This window comes from Balaenoptera acutorostrata, chromosome 21 (genome assembly GCF_949987535.1).
Source record: "Balaenoptera acutorostrata chromosome 21, mBalAcu1.1, whole genome shotgun sequence".
NCBI lineage: Eukaryota > Metazoa > Chordata > Mammalia > Artiodactyla > Balaenopteridae > Balaenoptera > Balaenoptera acutorostrata.
This window is the reverse complement of record NC_080084.1, coordinates 33,070,184-33,095,436: the sequence shown is the minus strand read 5'-3', so window position 1 is coordinate 33,095,436 and position 25,253 is coordinate 33,070,184. Positions and strand designations below refer to the sequence as shown.

Genomic DNA, 25,253 nt, shown 5'->3' with positions numbered 1-25,253 from the left:
TTCAAAAATCACACATGTAACTTCTCTCCAACCTGGATCCAACACAAAGCTACTTTATTCAAGTTTTTATAATGCTGCTCAAAAGCAAGAGCTGCTTTAATTGGAATAACTCAAAATACAATTAAATTCAATAGATTAATTCATTTATTTTACTTTTTTCAGAGCAATTTTGTATTCATCCCAATGCGTAGCACAGCTATTCAAAGGATAAATCATTTTCTTCCTATACTTGAAGCCACTGAACTCCATCAAAATGCAACCCATGACTCAGACATTTATTTATTTATTATTTATTTTTAGACTAATGGGAACTGCATGAATTCTTTCTCGGTCTTCTGAGAGCAAATGCCTTTTATGCTTGATCCGGAAAGAATCGAGTTTCGGAATGTTAAATTACTAATTTACCTAACTGAATACTTTTAACCCTCTTTGGGCAGCTGGAACGGTTTAATCTACACTCTCTGCAGACAGTCACTTTAAAACCACTTTTTCAAAGTTCTTTTCTTTAGGCAGTACTTAGGTACAACCAGATGAAAGCTGCAGACAGAGGTAAATAAAATCACTTATAGTAGCTAGGGTTGTAGTGTCACGGCAAAAGCTATCAAACATTTCATTTTTAATACCCGTGCCTTTAAAAATATATTTATTGAGGTCTAAAACACAAGAAGTGTATAAAGTGTACTAACCTTAAATTGACAGCTTCGTGAACTTTTAAAATATGAATTTACTTGTGTATCTAGCACTGGGATCTAGATATAAAACATTTCCCGCACCCAGAAGGTCCCCTCGTGCTCCTTCCCCATTAATAATCTCTCTTGCACACTCCTAAACGCCTCCCAACCAGAAACCGTTATTCTGACTTTTGTCACCATCCATAGGTTTGGTCTATTCTTGAACTTGATATAAATGGGATCATATAGTAGGTACTCTTTTGCATGGGCTCCTTTTGCTTCACAGGCTGCCCATGATGTGTTTAATTTTACCCACGATCTGTTATTTAAAAAAATTGAGACGTAGTGCACTAACACATCAAACCAGTCCCCAAGGAGCAATATTTACACGTCAAAATAATATTCTATTGTGAGAAAGAAAGCAGTGAAAAGTGCTCACAAAGGAATATTATTTAGCAGTTTCAATTTGGTATCATATGCTTGGCCACAAAACATTCCCAATCCTCATGATTCGGGCAGCTCAACAGGTTTTATATTGAGCAAGTTAGTATGTAAGAAAGGTTCATTTTATGACAAGGTGTAAATCTATATGGGTGCCTATTTATTTATTTATTTAAAAAATTTATTTACTTATTTATTTTTGGCTGCGCTGGGTCTTTGTTGCTGTGCGCGGGCTTTCTCTAGTTGCGGTGAGCGGGGGCTACTCTTCGTTGTGTTGCGTGGGCTTCTCACTGCGGTGGCTTCTCTTGTTGCAGAGCATGGGCTCCAGGCACATGGGCTTCAGTAGTTGTGGCGCACACGGGCTCAGTAGCTGCTCCACGGCATGTGGGATCCTCCCGGACCAGGGCTCGAACCCGTGTCCCCTGCACCAGCAGGCAGATTCTCAACCACTGCGCCACCAGGGAAGTCCCTGGGTGTCTATTTAAATGGATTCCTTCTTAGAGTGAAATTTTATTCAAAAATTAGGATGATAAGTAACCATGTAGAAATATAATAATGTGCATTTAAAGTGACATCTTCACTTTATGGCCAAACTTTGCATCTCTATTCTTACTTAACCACTGGAGAGAAAGTGACTTCCCTACACATGAATGACACGCCGCTGAAACAAACGACAGAAATAAACTCCCTCTAAAAATGAGTCAGAAACAACACCATCCCTAGAACTGGTATTGTGTAAAGGGAAGATTGATAAACATATATTTTGTAGCAAGACACTCTTATTTTGGGTCTGGAGGTCTTGGAAGACATAATTAGAAGATCACTGATTTGTCCAAAGTCATAATCACTATTTGCAGCTCCCGGTGGAGGTTCTCTTCTTGTGGAGCCAAACTTCAGCCGTCCACAGCTCTGAGGGCCTGCGAGCCACAGCCAGAAGGGGGACATGCGTAAAGCTTCCCCATGGCCTTGCAAAGTGAACCGCAGTCCCAGCTGGACTAGCAAAATATTTCATCGGTGAACAGTAAATACTTTGATATATACTTGATACAGTTATCAAATTTCAGATCAAGAAATAAAGATGAGTTATAATTAGTAAAAAAAAAAAAAAGCTGTACTATTCTATTTGCCACTTAATTTGGTCATTGAATATTGTTCTGCTTTTGTTGCATTGTTATCGATTAGAAAAAAATTTTTTTTTCTATTGATCAGGTTTAAAATAAGTTGTTAAGATGCTTAAAAATGCATTACAGCTTTAAAGAGTAATCTGCAAAACATAGCCTAATTAAACAAATAATCTGTATTTCTAATGTGAGTTTAAAAAAAGGATTGATCACTTTTAAGTTTCTTTGCTTTTGCAAAGCGCCTGCAAGTAATACGATTCCTTAAAGTATGCGCACACAGGCCACTGAATTATGTAAATAAATGTAAAAATATGAAAACTTTTATAGCTTTAAACCCTTGAGAGGACTGAACCAGAGGTCAAATTAGAGATAATCTAATATATTAGATGAGGTAAACTCTCCCTCCTTAATGGTTCAGAAAAGCATGAACTTTAGCTGCTATACAATCATAAAATTAAAAAAGCTGCAGCTACAGCTTTATGAACATGAAAAGCAAAATGAACACACTTGTCTAAATATTTCCCAGCACTGTTACTGCAGCAAGTCTGACTAGAGCGTGATGCTGGATGAAGCTCTCCATTTCCTCACCACACACAAGGCACCGTCACACACACTCGGCTCTTAGAAACGTCAGTCGGTGGAGAGCGTATACACATACATGTTGTGTCCATTTATTCAAATCCACCGTAAAGTAGATAGAATGGTTTTGGGGCAAGAGAACATGAACAGTTCAAGAGAGCTACCAGCTGTACCGAGAAAACACCGTAAGAACACATTTTTGCTGATGGTACATCAGTAGTACATCATCATATACAAGGGATGGAAGACTTTATCGCTGTTTTCATGCAAATCAATCGAGTGTACTTTGGGCACCTTCCAGTAGTATCCTCGCGTTCTCCGTTGGAATTCTCTCCACCTTTTGCTAGCAGAGGAGATAAGGCAGCAGAGGGCCTTGGCTGGAATCTGTTCCGCTGTGCGGCGCGCTCAGCAGGGCGTGCAAGGCCCCGTTCTGACAGTTCTCAAGCATTCCCATCTGCATTCCCAGCGCCTCCCCCCATTCTTTTAAAGAAACAACACAAGCTTCCTGCCTTCCTTCTAAAAAACTAGTTTGTCTTGAAAGTATCTTCAAGACAAAAATCACTTAAATTCTTCAAGCCTTTTCCCTTTCATAGCCATCTAGTATAGTAATTGTGACAGTGTACCTTTATTTCATGTTAAAAAGAAAAAAAAAAATCTGCTTTTGCTCCAAAGATGATCACACTATCTTTTTTTTTTTAATTATTTATTGATTTTATTGATTTTATTTTTGGCTGTGTTGGGTCTTCGTTGCTGTGTGCGGGCTTTGTCTAGTTGTGGTGAGCGGGGGCTGCTCTTCGTTGCAGTGTGTGGGCTTCTCACTGTCGGGGCTTCTCCTGTTGCAGAGCATGGGCTCCAGGCACGCAGGCTTCAGTAGTTGCGGCACGTGGGCTCAGCAGCTGTGGCTTGCAGGCTCTAGAGCTCAGGCTTCAGTAATTGTGGCACGTGGGCTCAGCAGCCGTGGCTTGCAGGCTCCAGAGCTCAGGTCAGTAGCCGTGGCTCACGGGCTCAGTTTCTCCGCGGCATGTGGGATCTTCCCGGGCCAGGGCTCGAACCCATGTCCCCTGCACTGGCAGGCAGACCCCCAACCACTGTGCCACCAGGGATGCCCGATCACACTATCTTGTCCCTAGAAATCTACCCAGGATTTTTGCAAACCCACAGAATACAGAAAGAGCAGAAATGGGACAGGCATAAGTAACCTTTGCGATCTGAATACTTCATCACAGAAATGAAAAAGTAACATTGTTAACACTTGGTAGCAAAGTTTCCAGGTAAGTACAGGTACACCAGTGCAGTGGTAAGAGTCCTGGACTGGGCATTGGGTCACCAGGGTTTTAATTTTCACTCTGCTACCAGCTAACACTGTGATCCAGGGCCTAGAATCCTCATTCATATAATGAGAAAGTTCAACAATGTTATTGATTTCCAAAGCCTTCCTCCCCACCCAGCTTTTGAAGGTCTGTCACCCCACAGCCAGGTGACAATGGATGGATATATCTGTATCTACATTTATCTCCACACCTGAGGACATGTTTATAAATATGTATGTTCATGAATATACACATAATGTTTCAAAGATTCTGCCTGCCGTAGAAAGACACTGAAATAATTTACTTACCTTATTTTTTTCTCGGTGCACCTTAATTTCAGAGAGGCAAGAACACTTTAGTTTCATTAAAAAAGAAATCCTCAGTATACTGTAATCTAAATTCATCAAATCTCGTTCCCAGAGCTGAATTTCAACGGCTCCCATTGTAATAACTGACAATTCAGTTCCTTTTATAAACGAGAGAACAGTCGCATGTTCCCTTTCTACCTCTGTAGGAAGCATCACTTGCATCTCCTAGGCTGAGAACAAAGTGTCCCAGGCACCAGACCAATGACGGAGCCTGCAGAATGTCTTCTGTGCCGTCGGGCATTTGCTGAGGTTGAAGGGAAGTCCTCTCAGTTGCGTTGGCCTGCTAAGCTCATGTTCTACCTTCTGCATACGTGATCGGTGATCGTGGCCTCGCTTTTGTCTCCGGCTCCACCCTTTCTCCAATCCGTTATAAACACTGCCACTTTCAGGAGAGCTGCTTTCACGGCCACTCTCTCAGCAACGTTACCAAACTGCACACGCCAGGGCTTTAAGCCAGTGATCCCACACGACCTGGGGCCGGGAGCCGCTCACCTTGGCCTCACCTCCCATCACAGCACAGTCAGGTGCACGCGGCCGCGGGTGAGGCTGGGAGGGCTCCGGCCTGGGGTTTCTGCTCTCTGAATGAGGCCTGGGGGCGCCCCCTGATCCCCCGGAACATCTGGAGACCACGGCCCGTCCTCTGGCCCCCCCCCCCCCGCCGCCAGCCAGTCTCACAGGGAGCAGACAGTGGGCTTCAGGCCCCCGGACGCCCACTCCCCGCCTGACCCCCAGCCGTGGGGACGCCAGCGCACGCGCGGGCCCCTGCAGCACAGCGCGGGGGTCGCCCTGCCCCGCGAGGGATGGCTGTGCGCTCTCTCTTGCCCCAGGAGGAAGGTTCTGAAACACATTTCCTACGGATCCTCAGAAGGTCCTGCAGGATTTGTCACCAATGCCACCGCGGTGGTCAAGGGTGTCCGCGTGTGTGCCGGCCTCCTCCACCCAGCGTCCCTCGCCTGTCCCCCTAGGCTGTTCCCTGGGACCACTTCCTAAGTAAACTTCCTGCATGTGTGCCTTTGTCTCGGGCTCCACTTTGGGGGAGACCCAAGCTAAGGCAGCATGAGAATCAAAGGAGATTAAACATATACATATAGATATACATAGAAAGATAGATAAGATATAGATGTAGATACAGATAGGCATTTTACAGGTGTCAATTGCTATAACTAGCCTTGCTGTATATGAGTGTATATACGACCTAACAGCATCTGCTGCATTTTATTTGCTCCTTGACTTGCAAGTATCTGTGAGTGCTGTGAACCAGAGCCCTAGCAGATTTTTGGGTAAATAGGTATGTACTTTAAGAGCCCTCTTAAGAGCTGTATCTTGTGTAAAACATGACCCCTTTTCCTATATGAAATGCCCAAACAAATTTATGTTGCTATACCAACCTCATTATGCTTGCCTAAATTTAAAAGGGATGCTATTGATGAAAAATAGCCTTTTCATCAGTAGGAAATGACTGGAACATTTTGAGGGGAAAAATACATTTTCTCCTTAGATTTTGGAGTGATGATAAGGGCAACATACAAAGAGGCAAAGAGATAGTGTATGTGATAAAAAAAAACCCAATTAAATAATGAAAAGGAATATATAGTTATGCCCACAAATAAAAGCAAAGACATATGACTTGATGGAGCACAGATATACTGGTGAACTCAGATTATTTACAACTTTATCTGTCCCAGGAGGAGGGGGACAAGCTATGAACTTCAGTACGGCAGCAACTAGTGACTACGGTGCTCTGCCTTATCACGTCTTCCAAGTTTACAGTCAGCACAGGGCGCACTTTTAGTCTCTGTACTAGTGAAAATAGGAACGGGGTTATCTAGACACAGGATTAGATAACAGAATGTCATTCACAAATGATAAATTGAAAAAAGTGAAAACTAGGTCAGAACAAATTAGTTGTAGGAAGTGCTTGAATGATCCTCTGTGGGGTGGGGTCCATGCAGTTATGGAGGACAGAGGCAGGTGTGCTTACTAACCACTCAGAGAACCTGTGCTGTCAGGGCCTAGCTTCCCTTTATAGCCCGTCTGCCGGACCCTGGAGAGGACAGAAAGGGCCAGAATGGAAGGCAAGTGGCTTTGATATGGGCTCTTCTGGAAGACATGAATTCAAGTATGGTATCAATACAAAAAGGACATGTAGAGACTCCCCAGCTCATGGGGTATTTGATCATCATCTCCAAAATGTGGAGCAATGCATTTGCCCCTAGTCCCTTGCAAGGTCTGAGATGACAAAGGTTTGCCTGAGACGTGCGTCTCCCAGCCTTTCCCCCTTTAACATCTGCATCTCTCCTTAAACACTGCTGAGGACACAACTGCTTGGGCAGTCAAATGTCCAGATTAAAAAACAAAAAAAACAAAACAAAACAAAACCTTATATGGAGGGAGAAGAAAGCCCAGTTTTGCCACTTTTCTGTCTGAAGACCTCCAAAGATGTTTTAGTTTCCTCATGACAGGGAACCAAGAACATTAGGTCATAAGCCTTCCAAACAGAATATCCTTTGATTTAATGATCTCGCGTTCACATTTCCAAACTAATTATCGGAGCAAATGTTTTGCTCGTTGTTACTAGTGCGGATGGCTGGAGAGCGGCTTCAGGATTGCTGTATCCCAAGCAAAGAAGAACGTAAACCTGTAGTATTAGGAGGTTTAAAAATCAATGAGACAGGGCTTCCCTGGTGGCGCAGTGGTTGGGAGTCTGCCTGCCAATGCAGGGGACACGGGTTCACGCCCTGGTCTGGGAGGATCCCACATGCCACGGAGCAACTAAGCCCGTGAGCCACAACTACTGAGCCTGTGCGTCTGGAGCCTGTGCTTCGCAACAAGAGAGGCCGCGATAGTGAGAGGCCCGTGCACCGCGATGAAGAGTGGCCCCCGCTTGCCACAACTAGAGAAAGCCCTCGCACAGACACGAAGACCCAACATAGCAATCAGTCAATCAATCAATCAATCAATAAAATCTTTAAAAAAAAAAAAATCAATGAGACAAAAACGAAACGTTTTTGATATCAAATCACGACACACAAGGACGTGGGGCTCTTTGAAGAGAGCGGGCAATGGTGTAGCATCTGACTGCACAAAGGGCAAGGCCTCCTGGCAAAGGAGACGCAGGCGAAGGCCGGAGGGATGAAGCAGCCTGCGTGGTCTGGTACATCCAGGAGGCAGGCGAGCACAGGACGTGAGGCAAGGAGGTCAAAGGGCACAGGCCAAGAAGGGTGTGCGCTGCGCTTTGCCTCACAGGAGCAGGTGCAGTGCAGTACGTGAGCTGTGGGGGGATCAAGCTGCACCCAGCGCCCTGACTCTCAGGCGGGATGGAAGCAGAGTTAGGGGCTGCGTCACAACCCAGAAGACAAAGGAGGGCAGACCTTGGTGGGAAGAAGGGATCAAGTCGGAGGGATTAGTGAGGTAGGAAAAAACATCCTTTTTGGGGGGGGGGTGTGAGTGGAAGAGACAACAGTTATAGTATCTTGTTTCCAAATTGAAATGCTATAGAATAAAATGTTTCCAATGAAACCTCAAGTTATTTGTTAACTTCCTAGGGAAATTAGGTTATTCAGATGGACAAAACCTAATGAACTAAAAGGCATCAGGACACGGAGCTTTGTTTAAGTAGAAGTGATCTCTCAACCAGGATCTATATAGTTGGTAAGGGACCAACATCAAAATCTTGAAGTTAGGGATGATTTTTGTATACTATCTATGTTTTCCTTTCCCCAGCCAATTCCGAGATTACTTTCCTTTTGGTACAAAAAAATGATGATGATAATCTTGGTGAAAAGGAAGATAGCCAGGGAAATATTTTAGTGTGTAATCAATCTGCCACAGTTGCTTCGTAAATGGACTTATTTTTCCTGTCAAATTTGATCTTTCCAAATGTTTGGGGAGTAATGAAAAACCTCAGGACATATTTTACATTGAAAAAAATATATATGTCTATGTTGTGTTAAAATATTTTCTTCTGGCTGCTTGAATTTCAATGTGTTGCCAACTTTTAAAAGATGGTGTTTAGGGTGTAATTCTTTTTAGCGAATAAAAAATAATATCAAGCAAGAATCTATGCAAGTATAAGCATAGCAATAGCCTTACGAGGTTCATTTAAGTTTGGATAATCCATCTGAACCCGAAGGAAACAGAAAGAGCTCAAGGACCCACACATGGAAGCGTGCTTGGACCATTAATTAAGACGAGGACAAACTGAATGTCCACACAATTCTTTCTAACTTGTAATGGGAACCTTTCCGAGGCACTTGGACCCACAAATGAGAATCACTGCCTAATCATCTTCAGACATGAGGGCAATGTCAAACATTCCTGCAAAATATGAGTATGTGAAGCCACCCATGTGAAACGAGAAAGAACCATATCCCTCCCTGGGGAGGCTCAAGTGTCTTGGAACTGTTTTGATAAGAGTGGCTAAGCGCAAACAACAAGGACGGGAAACATTTGCAGGAGAGGGGAGCTGGACGCTGCCAGCGAGAGGAAAGATCTCATTTGCTTCATATTCTTTCTTGTACTGAGACCTCCTTATACTAGAGTGAACTTTCATTGGGCCGATTTCTAGATTTCTGGGTTTCAGTTGCAGACAATTAAATACAGGAGATACTAAACAAAGACGTTTTTAGGCAACAAACTAGAAAAGAACTAATTTGTCAACCTCAAGAGATGGGGGAATTTCAAAGCACATGTATCCGTGTGGATCAGCCAAACTGGCTTCATTTCTAGATTTGGTCGTATGCTCAGGCACATGCAGTGATTTAGGGAAAGCCTGCATTAAATGGGCAATTTTCACACTACGTAATGAATGTTCAGAGCCTTTCTCTCTAAAAATTACTACTAGTCTTTGGGGGTGAAAAATACCCATTTGTCATGTCCCAGGAGATAAAAATCGTCATTGGTAGTCTTCACATCTAGGCTTTTCTATTAGTAAAAATGACCCCCTCTCCTTCCTTAACTATGTGGTAGGTGGTCTATCTTTTTCTTTAAGGCACTGAGAAGCTTGGACATTGGAAGGCACGCTCACAGCAATTTTGGGATGTACCACTCTTGGCTGTTAAAAGGCAGGAAGTGCGGTGTGCCCTCGGGGTTGAACTACCAGTCTGCTCCAGGCACCCCAGTCCAGAAGTGCCCATGTGAGACTGGGTACCTGTGGTCCATGGAAAGAGATGAACTCAGTAACTGAGACATGGAAGCAACCAACAAACATCAACTAGAGTTACTGTGGTTGTTACTGCTGCTACCGTTTCTGGGACTAAGTACGTTCTTTCTTTTTTTTAAAATTTTTTTAAAAATTTAATTTAATTTTTTATTTTTTTGGCTGTGTTGGGTCTTCGTTTCTGTGCGAGATCTTTCTCTAGTTGTGGCAAGCGGGGGCCACTCTTCATCGCGGTGCGCGGGCCTCTCACTATGGTGGCCTCTCTTGTTGCAGAGCACAGGCTCCAGACGCGCAGGCTCAGTGGTTGTGGCACACGGGCTTAGCTGCTCCGCGGCATGTGGGATCTTCCCAGACCAGGGCTCGAACCCGTGTTCCCTGCATTGGCAGGCAGACTCTCAACCACTGCGCCACCAGGGAAGCCCCTAAGTACGTTCTTAATTCTTAGAGTACTCAACTGTCATATCACCCATCTCTCTTAAAACCTTAATTTAATTTTGCTGCGCCAAGTGTGAAAGCACAGATCTTGCTGAGAATCAACGCAAAGTATCTAATACTTGATATTCCTGTTTGTGTTTTACTTTTCTCTCAAAGACTTCAATTAGTTAGCAATTGGGTCAGTATCATATAGAATTTTACTTTTTTTAGTTGTACATATTATATAAAGAAACTATATATGTATATACTATATATAATATCTATATACACACATCACGTGTATACACAGATCTGTAACTTGCTTCAGTGTAAGATTAGCCTCCGCCCCGCAACATACCATACACATATACTTTCACACACACAAAACTCGTACACAGACTTCGTCATCCTGAAAAGCTGAAAAAATAGTGACTTAAAAAGCATTTATATTCTATTGTTTTCAAGCTTAGAGAAAGATGTGGCCATAAAGTTAAGAAATTTTATTTTAAAAAGTTAGGTCTTTTATGTCTTAAAGTTCTTGAGTCTAATTTTAAATTGGAACTTGACTTTAAAATGTCAAATTATAAACAATCCTCTCATGTGTCTTGTTGATTGTAACCACATTTGACTCATTAGTTCTACAGTCGGGGTTGAGGATGATGAAGGATTCATTTTCCCCTTCTAGTTATGCGATTTAGAGCGAAACAATATAGAACCGTTTTTATTTAGCTCTTAAGTACTCAAATCAACAAGAAGATTAAGACTTACTTCTACTAGTTTGTAACTTATTACTTCAGAGTATGTACTTAAACCAAACCCCAGCTTAAGTATATCTTTAATAGTTCGAAACTTCCCAGAATAAGTCTTTCTAAATATTATCTTTGCTGGGTGTTAAGAGTAACTAAGACAACTCTTCTGGATGACTTACATAGCTTTAACTTTAACCTCAAAAATTCCATTATTCCCATGGTAGTGAGAGAGAGAGAGAGAGAGGGAGAGAGGGAGGAGACAGGGAGGGAGGGAGGGAGGGAAGGAGAAATTACTAACTTCTATCCATGAGCTGTTTTATATCATGTATTTAAATTGTAAAAAGTTACAATTTTTAAAAGGCGGGGGAAAGGAAAAAGGAAAGAATGAATTAAGAAAGAAAGACCACAACCGCCAAAAGGCCTGAGCTAGTTAGTACCAGCTAGTTAATAAAAGGGTAACAAGGGTTATCACGCTCCAGAATATATGAAGTCTATATTATACATGTTTGTTGGACTGCCAAGTAGTAGTACCTGATTTTTTTCCTACGGTGGTCTTTTCTATTTTGACCACTTCTCATATTGAGAAGTAAAGGCTTCAACTACAAGATTTTACAAATGATCAGGATTCTAGTAATTGTCAGGTTTCATGCTATATTTGATCTGCCCAAACCAAGGGAGAACCAGGGGGTGACTGTGAACCATCAAGATAACCAGCACAGAGGGAGACGGGCAGTGCGTGGGATGGAGCCGATGCAAATCAACATGGAAACAGTAGCCCTACAGCTCTCACACCAACCCCGACGCTGCACCACCACTCAGGACACAGTGTGTAAGCTGCACCAACAAAGAAGCCCTTGATTGTCGGGAGAAACTCGACCCTGTCCGTTCCATTTTCTCACTCTTATAGGCAGAAGCATAGAATTACTCAGGGGTTAACACTTTAGGAGAAACAAGGTTTGATGACTAGCTCTATGAATGGTTTCTCTGCAGAGAATCATGAGTTGTAAAGAAAGGCACTATTAGCAGATTTTGTTTATAAATAAGCAGTTTTATAATCAACTTTCAAGTATCCAATTTAATAAAAAAAAATTTTTGAGTTATAACTATGTGAAAAAGAAATGAAAATTAAAATAAGCTTTCTGTCCTCAAGACCTTATAGTTTAGACCAATGACTGGAATTGTGGCTCCCATGATTGGATCATTAAGAAAAACAAAGAAAGGAAATGAAATTTTAAGTACCTAGAGTTATACATGCACAATGCCTTTAAAAGCAGAGCTTAATTAATCCTTAAAACACTCCTCTGACCAAACCGAAACCCTATTATATATACGAGGACACTGTGGCCGCCCCTAAAGTTGAGCGACTTACCTAGAGTCCAAGGAAAATAGGGGAGCAGGTGTGCACGGCCTGAAGCCCACATGTTCCTTCCCACACACCTGGCTGGCCTGCATTTGTATTTGTTTTTTAATTAATTAATTTATTTTTGGCTGCGTTGGGTCTTCATTGCAGCACACGGGCTTTCTCTAGTTGCGGCGAGCGGGGGCTACTCTTCGTTGCGGTGCACAGGCTACTCATTGTGGTGGCGTCTCTTGTTGCGGAGCACGGGCTCTAGGCGTTCAGGCTTCAGTAGTTGTGGCTTGCAGGCTCAGTAGTTGTGGTGCACGGGCTTAGTTGCTCTGCAGTATGTGGGATCTTCCCGGACCAGGGATCGAACCCGTGTCCCCTGCATTGGCAGGTGGATTCTTAACCACTGCGCCACCAGGGAAGTCCCTGCATTTGTATTTAACTGTATATTTTTACTGCCAAAGACATAGGCATCTATACCCATGGCAGTGAATTAGCTTGTTGACGCTCTTGCATGTAAGCGAGTGTTCAAATGAGCAGGCATGCCCTCGGTCCATGGGAGAAGAACCAATCCTGACGGTCATGTGAGATAATGAACAGACTAGACTAGGATTAAGTCTGCCTGATAGAGAAAATGACGAAACTGTGAAAAATGCACACGTTAGGAGAACTTAACAGGTCTAATGTGTGATGACCTCAGTAAGAGGGAAGGTAGGGGGGTGGTCTCTGCAGAACGTGGCCCTGAATTACAGGGAAAATCCAAAGGTGCATCCCTCCTCATACTCTATCTTAGAGAGTCTTCTGAAGCCTGTATTTTGAGAAACCACAAGTCTAGAAAGTGGTAGAAATAGTGATGCTTCTTCGTACCAGATTTTCATTTCCTGCGTAACGTGGATGCAACACAGCGAAATCCTGGTGGCCCTTCCTGCCGCACGGCACGGCCATCTGCCCACCTCTGAGCTGTGGTCTTACCACCTCCCTTGCCTGTGTGCACTTCTAGGGCTATCTGAACCGTCTCTCTCCCACACATGCTGTTACTGAGCTGCCAGATTTTGAATTAACATAAAATCACACTGTCTTTTACTGCTAGTGATAAAAAAAAAACCCAGCAAGATTGCAAAGTCAGAGCAAGGCACAAGACTTCCAAGAGGTGTTTTAAAAGGCAGGGAAACTAATTAGGAATAAGGTTTCTGATGATTCGACTCATGACCGTCTTCCTGACACTTGTTCTTTTCTAGCTTGAGAATTACATCCAGGACAACATGAAGAAAGAAATGGTGGAGATACAACAGAACGCAGTGCAGAACCAGACCGCTGTGATGATAGAAATAGGAACCAACCTGCTAAATCAAACCGCAGAGCAGACCCGGAAGTTAACTGATGTTGAAGCCCAAGTAAGTAGTGAAATAGGAAACATAGACTGGCCCAGCCAGACAAATACTAGCGCAAAATCGTTACCTAATGAAACAAGGGAAAAGCAGAGAAAGCGCGAGGATAGCGGAAAAAAGGATGAATTGATAAGAAATTAAGAATTTGTGTCTAGATAGAAATTTAAAATCAGGAAATATATTTTCATTTTTACTACTGAAGTTATATTACCTTTATTCTACTGAGGACATACAAACCATTTTCATGTTATTCATACTTGACTATAAGATAGATGTTCCTCTGCCTCACTGGTATTTTCTGGACTTGAGATAAACTTTCCATTTCTGAGCCCTTCCCTTTTTTGTGCATCTGAGACATGAAAAGCACTGAGGCAGAGTGCTAGAAGCTTTGTGCTTAACCCTAACTCTTGAGTTAAGATGAAAGCTAAGTCTCACAGAACTGCCAAAACAATTTGTGGTGTGTGTTTGTACAATCTCTGGTGTGAATTTATAGAGAGAGAAGCAAAGAGAAAAGTAAGAAGAAGTGGTTCAGGCACAGAGAGTGTTTAGCCATCAGCCCAGAGCCTTGAGTTCCATGATTAACTGGATGCACAAATCTCAACAAGGCACTAGCTTTCCCTGGCCTCCAAGGTTGTGACTATGAAATGGGGAGACTGGCCAGGTGAGTGACTGCCAAGTTCCCTTTTAGCTTTAAGATTCCATGAGCTATCAATTAATAGTAGTAGGAAAGAAGAATATGAAATATGAAAATATTAGAAGAATAACAGCAAAACATTAAAACAAAATTCATCTGGAGCCATGCTGAATGACAAACGATATGTGACCCAGTAAGAAGAGTCCGGGTGGGGAAAAAGTGCTGCTGGGGGGATTTACGGAGATGCTTCAAGTTCAAGCCTTGTCATCGGTGAAATGGCCTTCTGGGTCCTAACCCTAGCTTCTTTATAGGCTTATGAAGTTAGTATCTTCCTACCCTGAGTTATAAATAATGCTCAAAAAAAAAAAAAAAACCAAACAAACGTAGATTTAATTGTAAACGATCCCCATGACATATTATTCTTATGTGCTACTTAAGCTAAAAGACCAAGAAATGCCAAACATCAGTCAGGAGGGGATAAGAAATAAGGGAACCGATAAGCCTTCCAACTGTAATAAGCCCACGTTGAGAAGGGCACCAGCATTCTTTCATTGTCTCTCTGAGAACTACTGGATAAGGTAGAGAGAACAGCAGGGGGGTGGTAGGAGAATAAAAGATTTTTATCTGAATATAGAATAAGAAGTTATTTGCTTACCACATCTTTCCATAACATCAGAGCAGTTTAGGACAAATATAAGTATCTTACACAACAGGTCACAAGGTACTGAAAACTGTAATCCCCAGAGGTAATAAAATCCAAAAAGGAGAAGACACAAAAATCTAAAAGTAAATGTATCAACATATCCATCGCCAATTATTAGAATAAATTAGTAATGTTTAGGTCACATCCCACCTTTGGGTAGTAAAACTGATGAGCAATTAAGCCCTTCAAAAAGCTGTCCTGGAAGTATAACATTGCCTATGGTTCAGATAAGAGAAATAAAAAAGTATAAGATACAGAGCAATGATGTAAATCTTTGCCATCCTGTGTAAGTTAGGCTTACTAGCATTTAATGAGGTTTTGTTGGGTCACATGATATAAAAAACCTATTGTGAAACTAGATATCACCTGATCCAGGATAACAGGAAAATAGGAAGATGGCTGGAAAGAAAACAGCCTATAATGTCCAACTGAATACATTAAGACGGCAGAGCCCAAGCAAGGACATCAAGGGACCGAATTACATACCAACTTACTTAAGGCATCTGCTGGGTAGTTACTATGTGAAATGGGTTAAATCCAAACATGAAAATTTCTGATATGAAGATTCTTCCAGCCTGTCAGGGTGTCAGACTATTAAACCAGACTGTGAGGGGTGGTTGGAGGCCTGAGAACTCAGAGAGAACAGACAACCACGTGACCTGGGTAACTTAGAGTCACCTGCAGCTGGAGGCCTTCAGAAAAGTGATGGAAAACATTGCAACTGGTCCTGGGTGGGTCAGGACCCACACGCCATCCTCCCACCCCTCCCCCACTGAACTTATTTTATAGCTCTTAGGAGCTAAATAAAAGACCTAGTTTCCAGGTCCTTCTATCAATAACCAACACAGAATGTCTGGGCCCAAAGAAGATGTAGGCCAAATCTATATTCCGGGTGTTAATATTAAATCACACCCTGAGGCTGGCCAATGCCTTTATTCATGCGCAGAAGTGCTCATGGTATGAAGGCATCCAGCTTTGACTAAGGACCAGGCGGTCTCTAAACCTGCACGGTGGGGCTGGGCTGCCACTTTCATGAATGACACAGACCCCGAGCAAACAATGCTTCTTTCAAGGACCCTCATTCTGGGCAACAATTCTGCCTGACACTTACACATGATGTCACATCCTGAGTAACCATGACACAGAGGATGTGAGTCACGGACTCTTCCTGTTAAAACGCAGCCAAACGCGAAAGAATTCATTCTTTAAGTTGTTTGAACACAATGGGAACAGAGATACCGCACGTGGTCTATGTCAGAAAGGCCCACAAAGCAAAACTGAGCTCCTACTTCATATTGATGTTCTTGTTTCCTGATGGGTTTACATGATTTTTAAAATAGGAAAAAGAGCAATAGAAAAGGGGCGGGGGGGAAGAAAGAAAGACTAAACAAGTGAATACAAACAAGGAAATGCTGGGCTAAAAATGAGCTACGTTCTTATAGAATGGAAGTATGTGACTTCTGAACACTTTGTCTACTGACAGATGTGAAAACAGCATTTTGTCTTGAGCAGAGGAAAAGCCTCATTTCATTTATCAACAACTTCCGATATATTAAATATGACCATTTTATACTCTCAATTATCTCACTGTGTGAAATGGTAAAACATGGCAGAACAAGAAAATGAACATTATTTGACACAAACACCATTGTTCAGAACTATTAAACCCTTTCCAAAATACGTGATGAAAAAAATGTTTAACACACTCTGATGTAATCCAGCACAACAAGCCTTTTCTGAAAATGAAAAATATGCCAAATTAAGATGCTTGGGTAAGTAAGTAACATTTTAGTTATGTTTTCCTATAATTTAGATAACTTTATGTCTAATTAAAAAATAATAAATAGGAATTTTATTTTGTTACATTTAGGTATTAAATCAGACAACAAGACTTGAACTTCAGCTTCTGGAACATTCCCTATCTACAAACAAATTGGAAAAACAGATTTTGGATCAGACCAGTGAAATAAACAAACTGCAAGATAAGAACAGGTAATGAAAATACAAAGAAATGTATAATCCAGAACTGTACACTTTCTAGATATGAAAGCCTATTTCATATGACTATTAATTATAAGTGTGGCTTCCAAAATGCTGAATTTCTTAACGTATAATACAAGGATCAGAAACCTTGTGAGGGGAAGGTAGGGAGAGGCTTTGGAGAAAAATACTGGAAGGGCATCACCTTCTAAAACAGTCCTCAACTTTGTTTTTTAATCCTCTGGCCCCTTAAAGATTCTCTTACACTAATCCTCCAAATTCTACCTCAATATTATGCATGAATCTATGGAAAACTACTGCCAGGGTTGTGCAGTAAAAGTCACACTGGCTGGGGCATTTTGATATTAACTTTACCAAGTTCTTTGCCTCTGAGGACTTAGTTTATTCCAATGCAAAACCGTCTACAGCAGGAAAACTACACTTTATTGTAAACCAATGCACATTTCATGATGCAGTATTTACTCTTAAAGCGTATGATAAAGTAAAAACAGAAGTTAATACTAAATATGGTTATATTAATATCTAAATAAATATTAAAAAATCCCAAGAAAACCAATACAAAAACTAAGATTATGGATGACCAGTGGGGATGGTTTTCATAGGTTTATTCCAGGTGGGGACATATGAGGATAATTCTATTCACATTCCAGGTGTGCTTACCTACTTGTTTCTAATCGGGATATGTACATATGACATAGAGAATGGTCAGGCAACAACACACTCTAATTCACAATTAAATGATTCTTTATTCTTAACCAAAAATGACTGTAAACTCATTGTCTTATAATCATTCTTTCCTGTTAATCAAGAACGAAGCTGAAACAATTCTGTCTTTTGAGTAACAAGTTGGACTCGTTATTGATTTAGGGTTTTGAAAATCAAGTAGATTTTTATTCCAAATATCTTAACGTTCCAAATTTTTCTCTTCTGCAAAGTAATAAATAAAAGTCTGAGACCAATAATTGAGATATAACAGTCTCTCTAGTTTCATGTTGTTAAAATGGCCTTATTTAATGTTCTTTTGAGTGGGCTGCAGTAATGCTGGACGCCCTGGTATTGGACATGGTTCCCACCATAGTTTTCTAAGTTAGTACGCAAGGATGCTAAAATGATCACTTACACACGTCAGTTACGTTACCTAGGCACCATCTTTGTAAATTTTTGTCGAACTGTATTGCCCTTTGCCTAAAAAAGTGTGCATCTTATTCCCAAATCAAGACACACTGCTTAATATTTTCATTTACCACAAGGTGCAAACTTTCCTATACAAAGTCAACCTGAATTGCTGTAAAAAACAATTGACAACTTTCACTACGTTTTTTGATCATCCACAATTTGATGAAATTCCTTTGTATGTTAAAGCTTTACAATGTGCAAAATAGTGATTGCAACCACACAGAAATCTGCTGTATTTTCTGATAATTCTTGCTTAAATGATCCTTCACATTTTTTTCTCCTTAATCCTTCACAATTTTTCCCAGGTTAATTGACATTTGACCAGTAATGTGCTTTTCCAATAATTTCACTCCATTTTTATATGAAATTATATTTAAACGTTAAACATTTAAACATATTTAAATTCATTAAACATGAATTTATATTTAAACATTATATTTAAACATTTATATTTAAACATTTTATCCGTAAAACTACCTTGTCGAATAAACATCTCTAACAAACTAAAATCCTACATGACTTGCAGCACCAGAGCACCACAGCTTAGACAGCAAACATCTAACTCAGAATGGAGTTGCATAAGAACTGTTTCTGAATGACCTGCCATAGTGCAGACACTGAAAGGCATAGCTTTTATCAGCTGACTTATAAAAACCATATGTAACAAATCCAAATCTATACCTGCAGGAAGAATAATCATTTTAGCAGCTGCAGAAATCACGCTCTCTTTTGTCACAAATATGAAATGAAATGGCAATAATAATGTTTTTTTCATCAACAACTGTAAGTAAATAAAAATAAGAAAATTGTGTTGATGATTCTACATCTTTCAGTGAGTTTGGCGTGCTGTTTTCAGGTGCCTTAAATTTTGACTAGCCTAAGATTTCATCTGCAGGAACATCATTACAAAAATATGTGAATGTGTTGCACGTTTGACAAACCACATTTTAAATTATCTTCAATAATTCCCCCAATGTACAACTGCCTTCTTCATGGAACAGTTTCCAATGAAGTCAAAGTACTTATTAGAGTCAACATTTTTCTGAAAATTGCCCCTATAACACTTTCTGATTCACCAGCTGAAGTTGAAAATTACTATGCCTTTTTCATCTTGTCATCCTTTTTTGTTTTTTCTTCTAAAATAAGTGATTGATTTAGGGGCTACTTGTACCAGTTCAGTTAAATTGTGATATTGTTATATGATTATTGTTATTGAAAAATGTTGTCATTGACACTGTCCCCTTCTGAAGAGAAGCAATAAATACTCATAAAAGGGGGGCTTCCCTGGTGGCGCAGTGGTTGAGAATCTGCCTGCCAATGCAGGGGATGCGGGTTCGAGCCCTGGTCTGGGAAGATCCCACATGCCGCGGAGCAACTAGGCCCGTGAGCCACAATTACTGAGCCTGCGTGTCTGGAGCCTGTGCTCCGCAACAAGAGAGGCCGCGATAGTGAGAGGCCCGCGCACCGCGATGAAGAGTGGCCCCCACTTGCCGCAACTAGAGAAAGCCCTCGCACAGAAACGAAGACCCAACACAGCCAAAAATAAATAAATAAATAAATAATTAAAAAAAAAAAACCTCATAAAAGAAACATGATTCAGCCTTGATGTTTCCACCAACAAGGATATTTCCCCACATTTCTCAACAGACCGTGAATTATGTTAATATAAAGTTAAGCTGTACCTAAGTCCAACTGTTATGGTGATGATCAAATTGATCATCCTGTATCAGAAATTCAAATAAGATGCTAATAAGCAAAGTGTCAGGCAATGCAGGCATTCTCCATCCTGCCCCACCCTCCGCCCATCACCTGTCAACACTGACCATGGCATTTGCTGCGCTGAGCAATGTTCTTGCTATGAGTTTATGCTCTATTCTCATCTGTTTTATCCCGTTTATTTAACGTCCTTTTATTAAAAGAAAAAAAAGAAAAGCTTATTGCAACCCACTAAATTGACTGCACAAGCCAGTAACAGGTCCAGATGTGCATTTTGCAAAACGTTGCTCTAAAATCTGATCTCTGAGACTCCTTACAGCCTTAAATGCAATGATACATGGTGCTGCTCACAACCAGCCTGGTCTGGGATGACCCGATGCTGGGCTTAACTCTTCAGTACCTGCTCGTACTTAATCTTAAGATTAAATCTTTTAGATCAGGATGTGATTGACCTCTGGATTATACTGGTAGAGGTTTGGGAGAAAGAAACAAAATTTTTTTTTTTAATATCCATCCCAGAGTATTCACACTCTCATTCACACTGTGGACCGTGTGATCATCACATCTTTCTTTTATGCCTCTTCATAGAATATTAAAGACAACAAAAGATTGGCTGGATAACAAATTTCAGCAACATCACTTTGAAGGCAGTATAGATTAGTGATTTTAAAATGTCCGTACATTTTATGTTAATTGTCTAGGTGAAGCATTGTAGGAGCATATCCTATTGCCTGTACGCTGATGATCCTAGAAATGATTTTAGGTAGAAAAGAAAAAAATTATGCATTTATTTTTAGGTTACCTTCTGCTTATGGTAAGTCATCTTGGTTTTTAAATCAATGAAAGTGATACACAAGTTAAAAAAAAATAAGTTAGCTGATATCAGTAAAAATATTAAGAAATAATAGTTGAAAAAATGGATATGGAGAACCTGATGAAAGTCGAAAGCAAATGTCTGCATCACGGTAACAGATTATTTCTTGACTTGGTACTTTGACAGTATACTTATTGTCACACACTGGTTTACAATGACTATTGGACTGGGATAAATTTAAGAACTGCAACTGATTTCTAATAATAATAATTATTAATACTGATTGTTAATGCTCATAGGTAAGACCTGTAATGGGTAGTTTGTCCCTTGGCTGAGTAATGTTGTTTCCAGGGTTAAAGGTTCAGGAAATGTTACTGCCCCCAAAAAGGAACAACAGACCCATGGATTATTTGAACTAGAAGGGGTCTCAGAGAGCATCATCTAATCTAATGCCTTCACTATGGATAGAGATTTATTTCTGGAGGTGGACTTTCCCTTAGATAGGTATACACCTGAGATCCAAGGAGGGGATGGCCTGCCCCAGGTAACCCAGGGGGTCACGTGCAGAGGCAAGGTCCTCAGCCCGGGGCTCCCCCCACTGACCCACAGGTGTCCCCAAACCAAGGGTTCCTTGTCCTTGTCCACATTCCTCTTCAGCGGAACCATGGTCTTCAAATGCACTGCATGCGGTAACTTCTAGTTATGAACCTTACATTTTCACTGGGGTACTTTCTCCTCATGTCATATCTATGTCCTCTATCTGATCTCAGCAAGTTTGAGAGCTTCTTCAGGGCTGTGGCAACATCTTGTCACTTTACAACTCCTTTAACAGCTTAACAGAGTGCCTTGGAGAAGCAGAAATTCAATAAATATAAACGATTATATAAGGATTATGAAACTGATTAGCTGTTTACAAAGCACTTGGCTTTGATGGTGATCAGAGAACCCTTCACTAACTACCAATTATTTCCCTTTACAAGTTTCCTGGAAAAGAAAGTTCTAGATATGGAAGACAAGCACATAGTCCAACTTCGGTCAATCAAAGAAGAGAAAGATCAGCTCCAGGTGTTAGTATCCAAGCAAAATTCCATCATTGAAGAACTAGAAAAACAATTGGTGACGGCCACGGTGAATAACTCAGTTCTCCAAAAGCAGCAACATGATCTGATGGAGACAGTGCATAATTTACTGACTATGATATCGACATCAAACTGTAAGTAAAGTTTACATATACGTTTTTCTTCAGTTTTATCTGCCAATAGTCGACGAATCTTTCAAAATTCTAAAAAAGACGCTCATCTTTCAGAAAAAGCACATTTCTCTTACATATTTCATATGAATGCTTTACAGGGTCTCAATATGGAATCGATTAAAAAGGAGGAAGAGGGGAAGGGGAATATATATTTATACTAATTATTATGAGGCAAACCAACCCAAACATACTTTTGTTCATGGGCTCAGAGAGTCTACTTTTAGTTAGTTCCATTGCTAACTAGATGTTTGGGGCTGGGTAAGTTACTAAACCATAGTGGACATTTTTTTTATTTTTTAAGAGGGAGAAACAATCCTAGGCCTGTAGGGTTGTTGTGAAGATTAAATGAGATAATATTGGTACTTGCAGTAACTGGCATAAGATTGGTACCCAAGAAATGCCAGTTTCCTTCTCTCACCACATCCTTAACTACATCTTGCCTTCCTTATTCCTGTTTGACCTTTCAACTTCTCTTCGATATTAGAGGGGAGAAGGGATGCATCTTCAGTCATTAATTAGAGACATGATACACAACCTGTGTGGTATTTTTAAGTTTTTTTTTTCTCTTAAACATTGGGTCTAGTTCTTACTATGGTCTGCTTCATAGTGTCCTTTCAACTGTATTCTTTTGACACAGATGCACTTTACATATGATTCATGTAGAGACCCTCTTCACCTCCATAAGAAATATGTTCTCACATTTTCCTTGACTCATACAGTTATCCCCACTTTAATTACAGAAACATTTAAACAAGGTTTCTTCTTAAACAAGGAAGCAAACAAACAAAAACAGTAGCACAACCTTGTGCTAAGTGGCAGGTTTCACACCAGGTGGCCAGTTTGCAGCGTATGCCTTCCAACTAGAGTTTCACTCTCTTATAATTTAAAAAAAAATCATATATTTTTCACATTCAGAGAAAAGGAAGAGACAATTATCTGATGTCTGGTGGGACCAAGACAGTGTGAGGTATTAGCCTGGATGAGCCAAAGTAGAGAAAATCACGCAGCTCAGATCCTGGCAGAACGAATGAGCACAGAAGAAAGAGCAGCAGAACAGGCTTCGTCTGCCCCGTGTGCTTCCGGCTGGTGTGCAGACGGGAGCCCCCACCTGTGGTGCCTGCCCAAGCCACCTGGTCCAGACACCTAGGCTTTTGTCCGTCTCTAGAATGACGTACAAACACATACCTGCAAGAATACATACACACAAACACTTTTTCAATGTGGCAAAAGAGGGATTGGGAAGTCTCAACGTTGAGAGCAGGATAAAAATTGGAAAGAATTTCATAGTCCTAGACTTTTTAGACTTAAAAGGAAGAATTTCAAAGACGCAGATAAATAAATGTTAGGTTCCTCTTTAACGCAAGCTATTATGAGACGGTTGCTAAAAATCCAAAGAATGCTAAATGTCTTCACCCAATGGTCTAAAGAAACGTATAAAGAGTTGGCCTCAGAGACACAAAAAGAAAGGAAAACAGTCCACACCACTACCTAGATAGGACGTGGCTAATGGGCTATGGATGCAGCCATTGTAGAGCCAACACTATTTTTAGGTACATTCTTTTTTATTCTTCTGTAATAACTTTATCTGATTCTACTCAAGATGGAAGGCTTTTTAAAAAGTAATAGTTTATTAAAGGCTGATTGTGAAGTACTTGCATTACATATAGTTGATGAGAAGAAAAAGGAAGTATGGATTATTGGTAACAATCTTTGAGAGTTAACATGAAACAGGCTGAAAGAGTAACTTCTGAAAGGCTAAAATACTAGCATCTCCCTTTTACTTATTGTAAGAATTCAAATGTAATAAAACTTAGCAAATGAGTGCATCTCGAAATAACATACTTTTATCTTTTCACGAACTCCTTTTAAAAGCTTTCTTATTTTTAAAAAGCAGCTAAGCACTCCCTCATTGCTAAGGAAGAACAAATCATCTTCAGAGATTGCGCGGAAGCTTTCAAATCAGGACTGACCACCAGTGGCATCTACACGCTGACGTTCCCTAACTCCACGGAGGAGATCAAGGTAAGGCACTGTCTCCCATTTTCACCTCCCTGGCTTGAAGCAAGTTGTTTTAGAAGTGGAGCAACTGCAGACATAGTTCACACACCCCGGATGCATCCCAGCTCCACTCAGAGCAAAGCAAGAAACACTGACCCACGTAAAGGTCTCACCAAGGGCTCCGAGTCCAGCCACTGGGCACAGAACACTGACGATGCATATGAACGATGTAGAAATATCTATCTTATTATATGTGTCTACCTAATATATAAGATAATCTACTTATTTTCTCCTTGCATTTGGCTTAGTCATGCAGAGTGTCAGCTGTTTGCCTTGAGGTGTCAGACTCGCATCATTAACTTTAAAGAAAATGTCTTCCAAAATACCAGAGTTCGAATACCCATAGTTTATGTTTCAATCGTTATTTCAAGCAGCAATGGTATTCCATCCAAAAAACAAAAGGCTTGTTCAACTTGCAACTAACACAGTCACACACAAAATTTCCCTTTGAGACAGCCATGGCACCTTGATGTGCAGAAGTGAGCTGTACTCATTTCCATTTCATCAAACAGAATATAAAAAGACATGCCCGCAGCAGTAGAGGTTTAATAAAATTAATACTTTGTACTGCTTTGTCAGAGACATCCTGAAGTGAAATTGGCTTTCCCCCCCCAGCTGCAAGTGTGTGACTGAGGAACACAGTGACTCCGGCATGGTTTGCGCTGTTTCCTTAGTTCATTCTAGGGCGCTGGCAGTTTCACCCACTAGTGCTTTTGTACCATCAGTGCAAATGCTGTCACAGCCCCAAAGGCCAAGGACATGGTTATGGAGACAGTTCCGACCCTTTGGACTTGCTGCAGGGGGCTCAAAGCTTCCCTGGGTGGGCCGTTCTTACCCCATCTGATGGGCTGGAAGACTTAAATCACACCATCAAGGAGAGCAGGTCGTTTTCTTCCCAAGTACCTGGAGTTTACTTCAAGGCGGAAGCTCAAAAGTGAACCAAGAATCAGAATTTACCATCAGGAGAAGCTAGTGTACAGCTTAGCTCGGTTTTTCTTGGATATTCTGGATTTCTCAGGGAGCATGCCTCCTGAACTTGCTTTGGGAGATGTTAAGCTTTAGATGAGAAAAAAAAAAAAAAAAGTCACTTCCCCGGGGAATATTTCAATGTGGCTTCGATAAGGTAAAACAACATTACATGAGAATCAGTGTGAAGTGTTATATAACTCTGGGATGACTGTATATGTTAAATGCCTATAAATATGTTTACGTCTAACTGTAAAAGCAGCTACACACTGAATGAACAGAAACACTTACAGAAAAGGCACTCGACGCTGTATCAAAATGGAAATTTTAAAGGCTCCTGAAAGTATCATCTCTTTGAACTCAGGGCTATCCTCAGTATTTAACATGGT

At 40.9% G+C, this 25,253-nt stretch overlaps 2 protein-coding genes across 10 annotated transcripts in view; one reads left to right on the top strand and one right to left on the bottom strand.

Annotated features, from left to right (window-relative positions):
* Window positions 1–25,253, bottom strand: part of MCPH1 (microcephalin 1) — a 273,679-nt gene that overhangs the window by 129,458 nt on the left and 118,968 nt on the right. The gene's annotated exons all lie outside the window — the stretch shown is intronic.
* ANGPT2 (angiopoietin 2) overlaps window positions 1–25,253 on the top strand; it is a 55,298-nt gene that overhangs the window by 16,132 nt on the left and 13,913 nt on the right. For 2 of the 3 annotated variants that reach the window (XM_007188960.3, XM_007188962.2), the window contains exons 2-5: window positions 13,395–13,550; window positions 16,752–16,873; window positions 21,569–21,801; window positions 23,732–23,862. In XM_007188960.3, the coding sequence (XP_007189022.1) occupies window positions 13,395–13,550; window positions 16,752–16,873; window positions 21,569–21,801; window positions 23,732–23,862 (642 nt within the window). The remainder of the gene's footprint in view (window positions 1–13,394; window positions 13,551–16,751; window positions 16,874–21,568; window positions 21,802–23,731; window positions 23,863–25,253) is intronic. The other variant, XM_007188961.3, reaches the window with a different exon arrangement.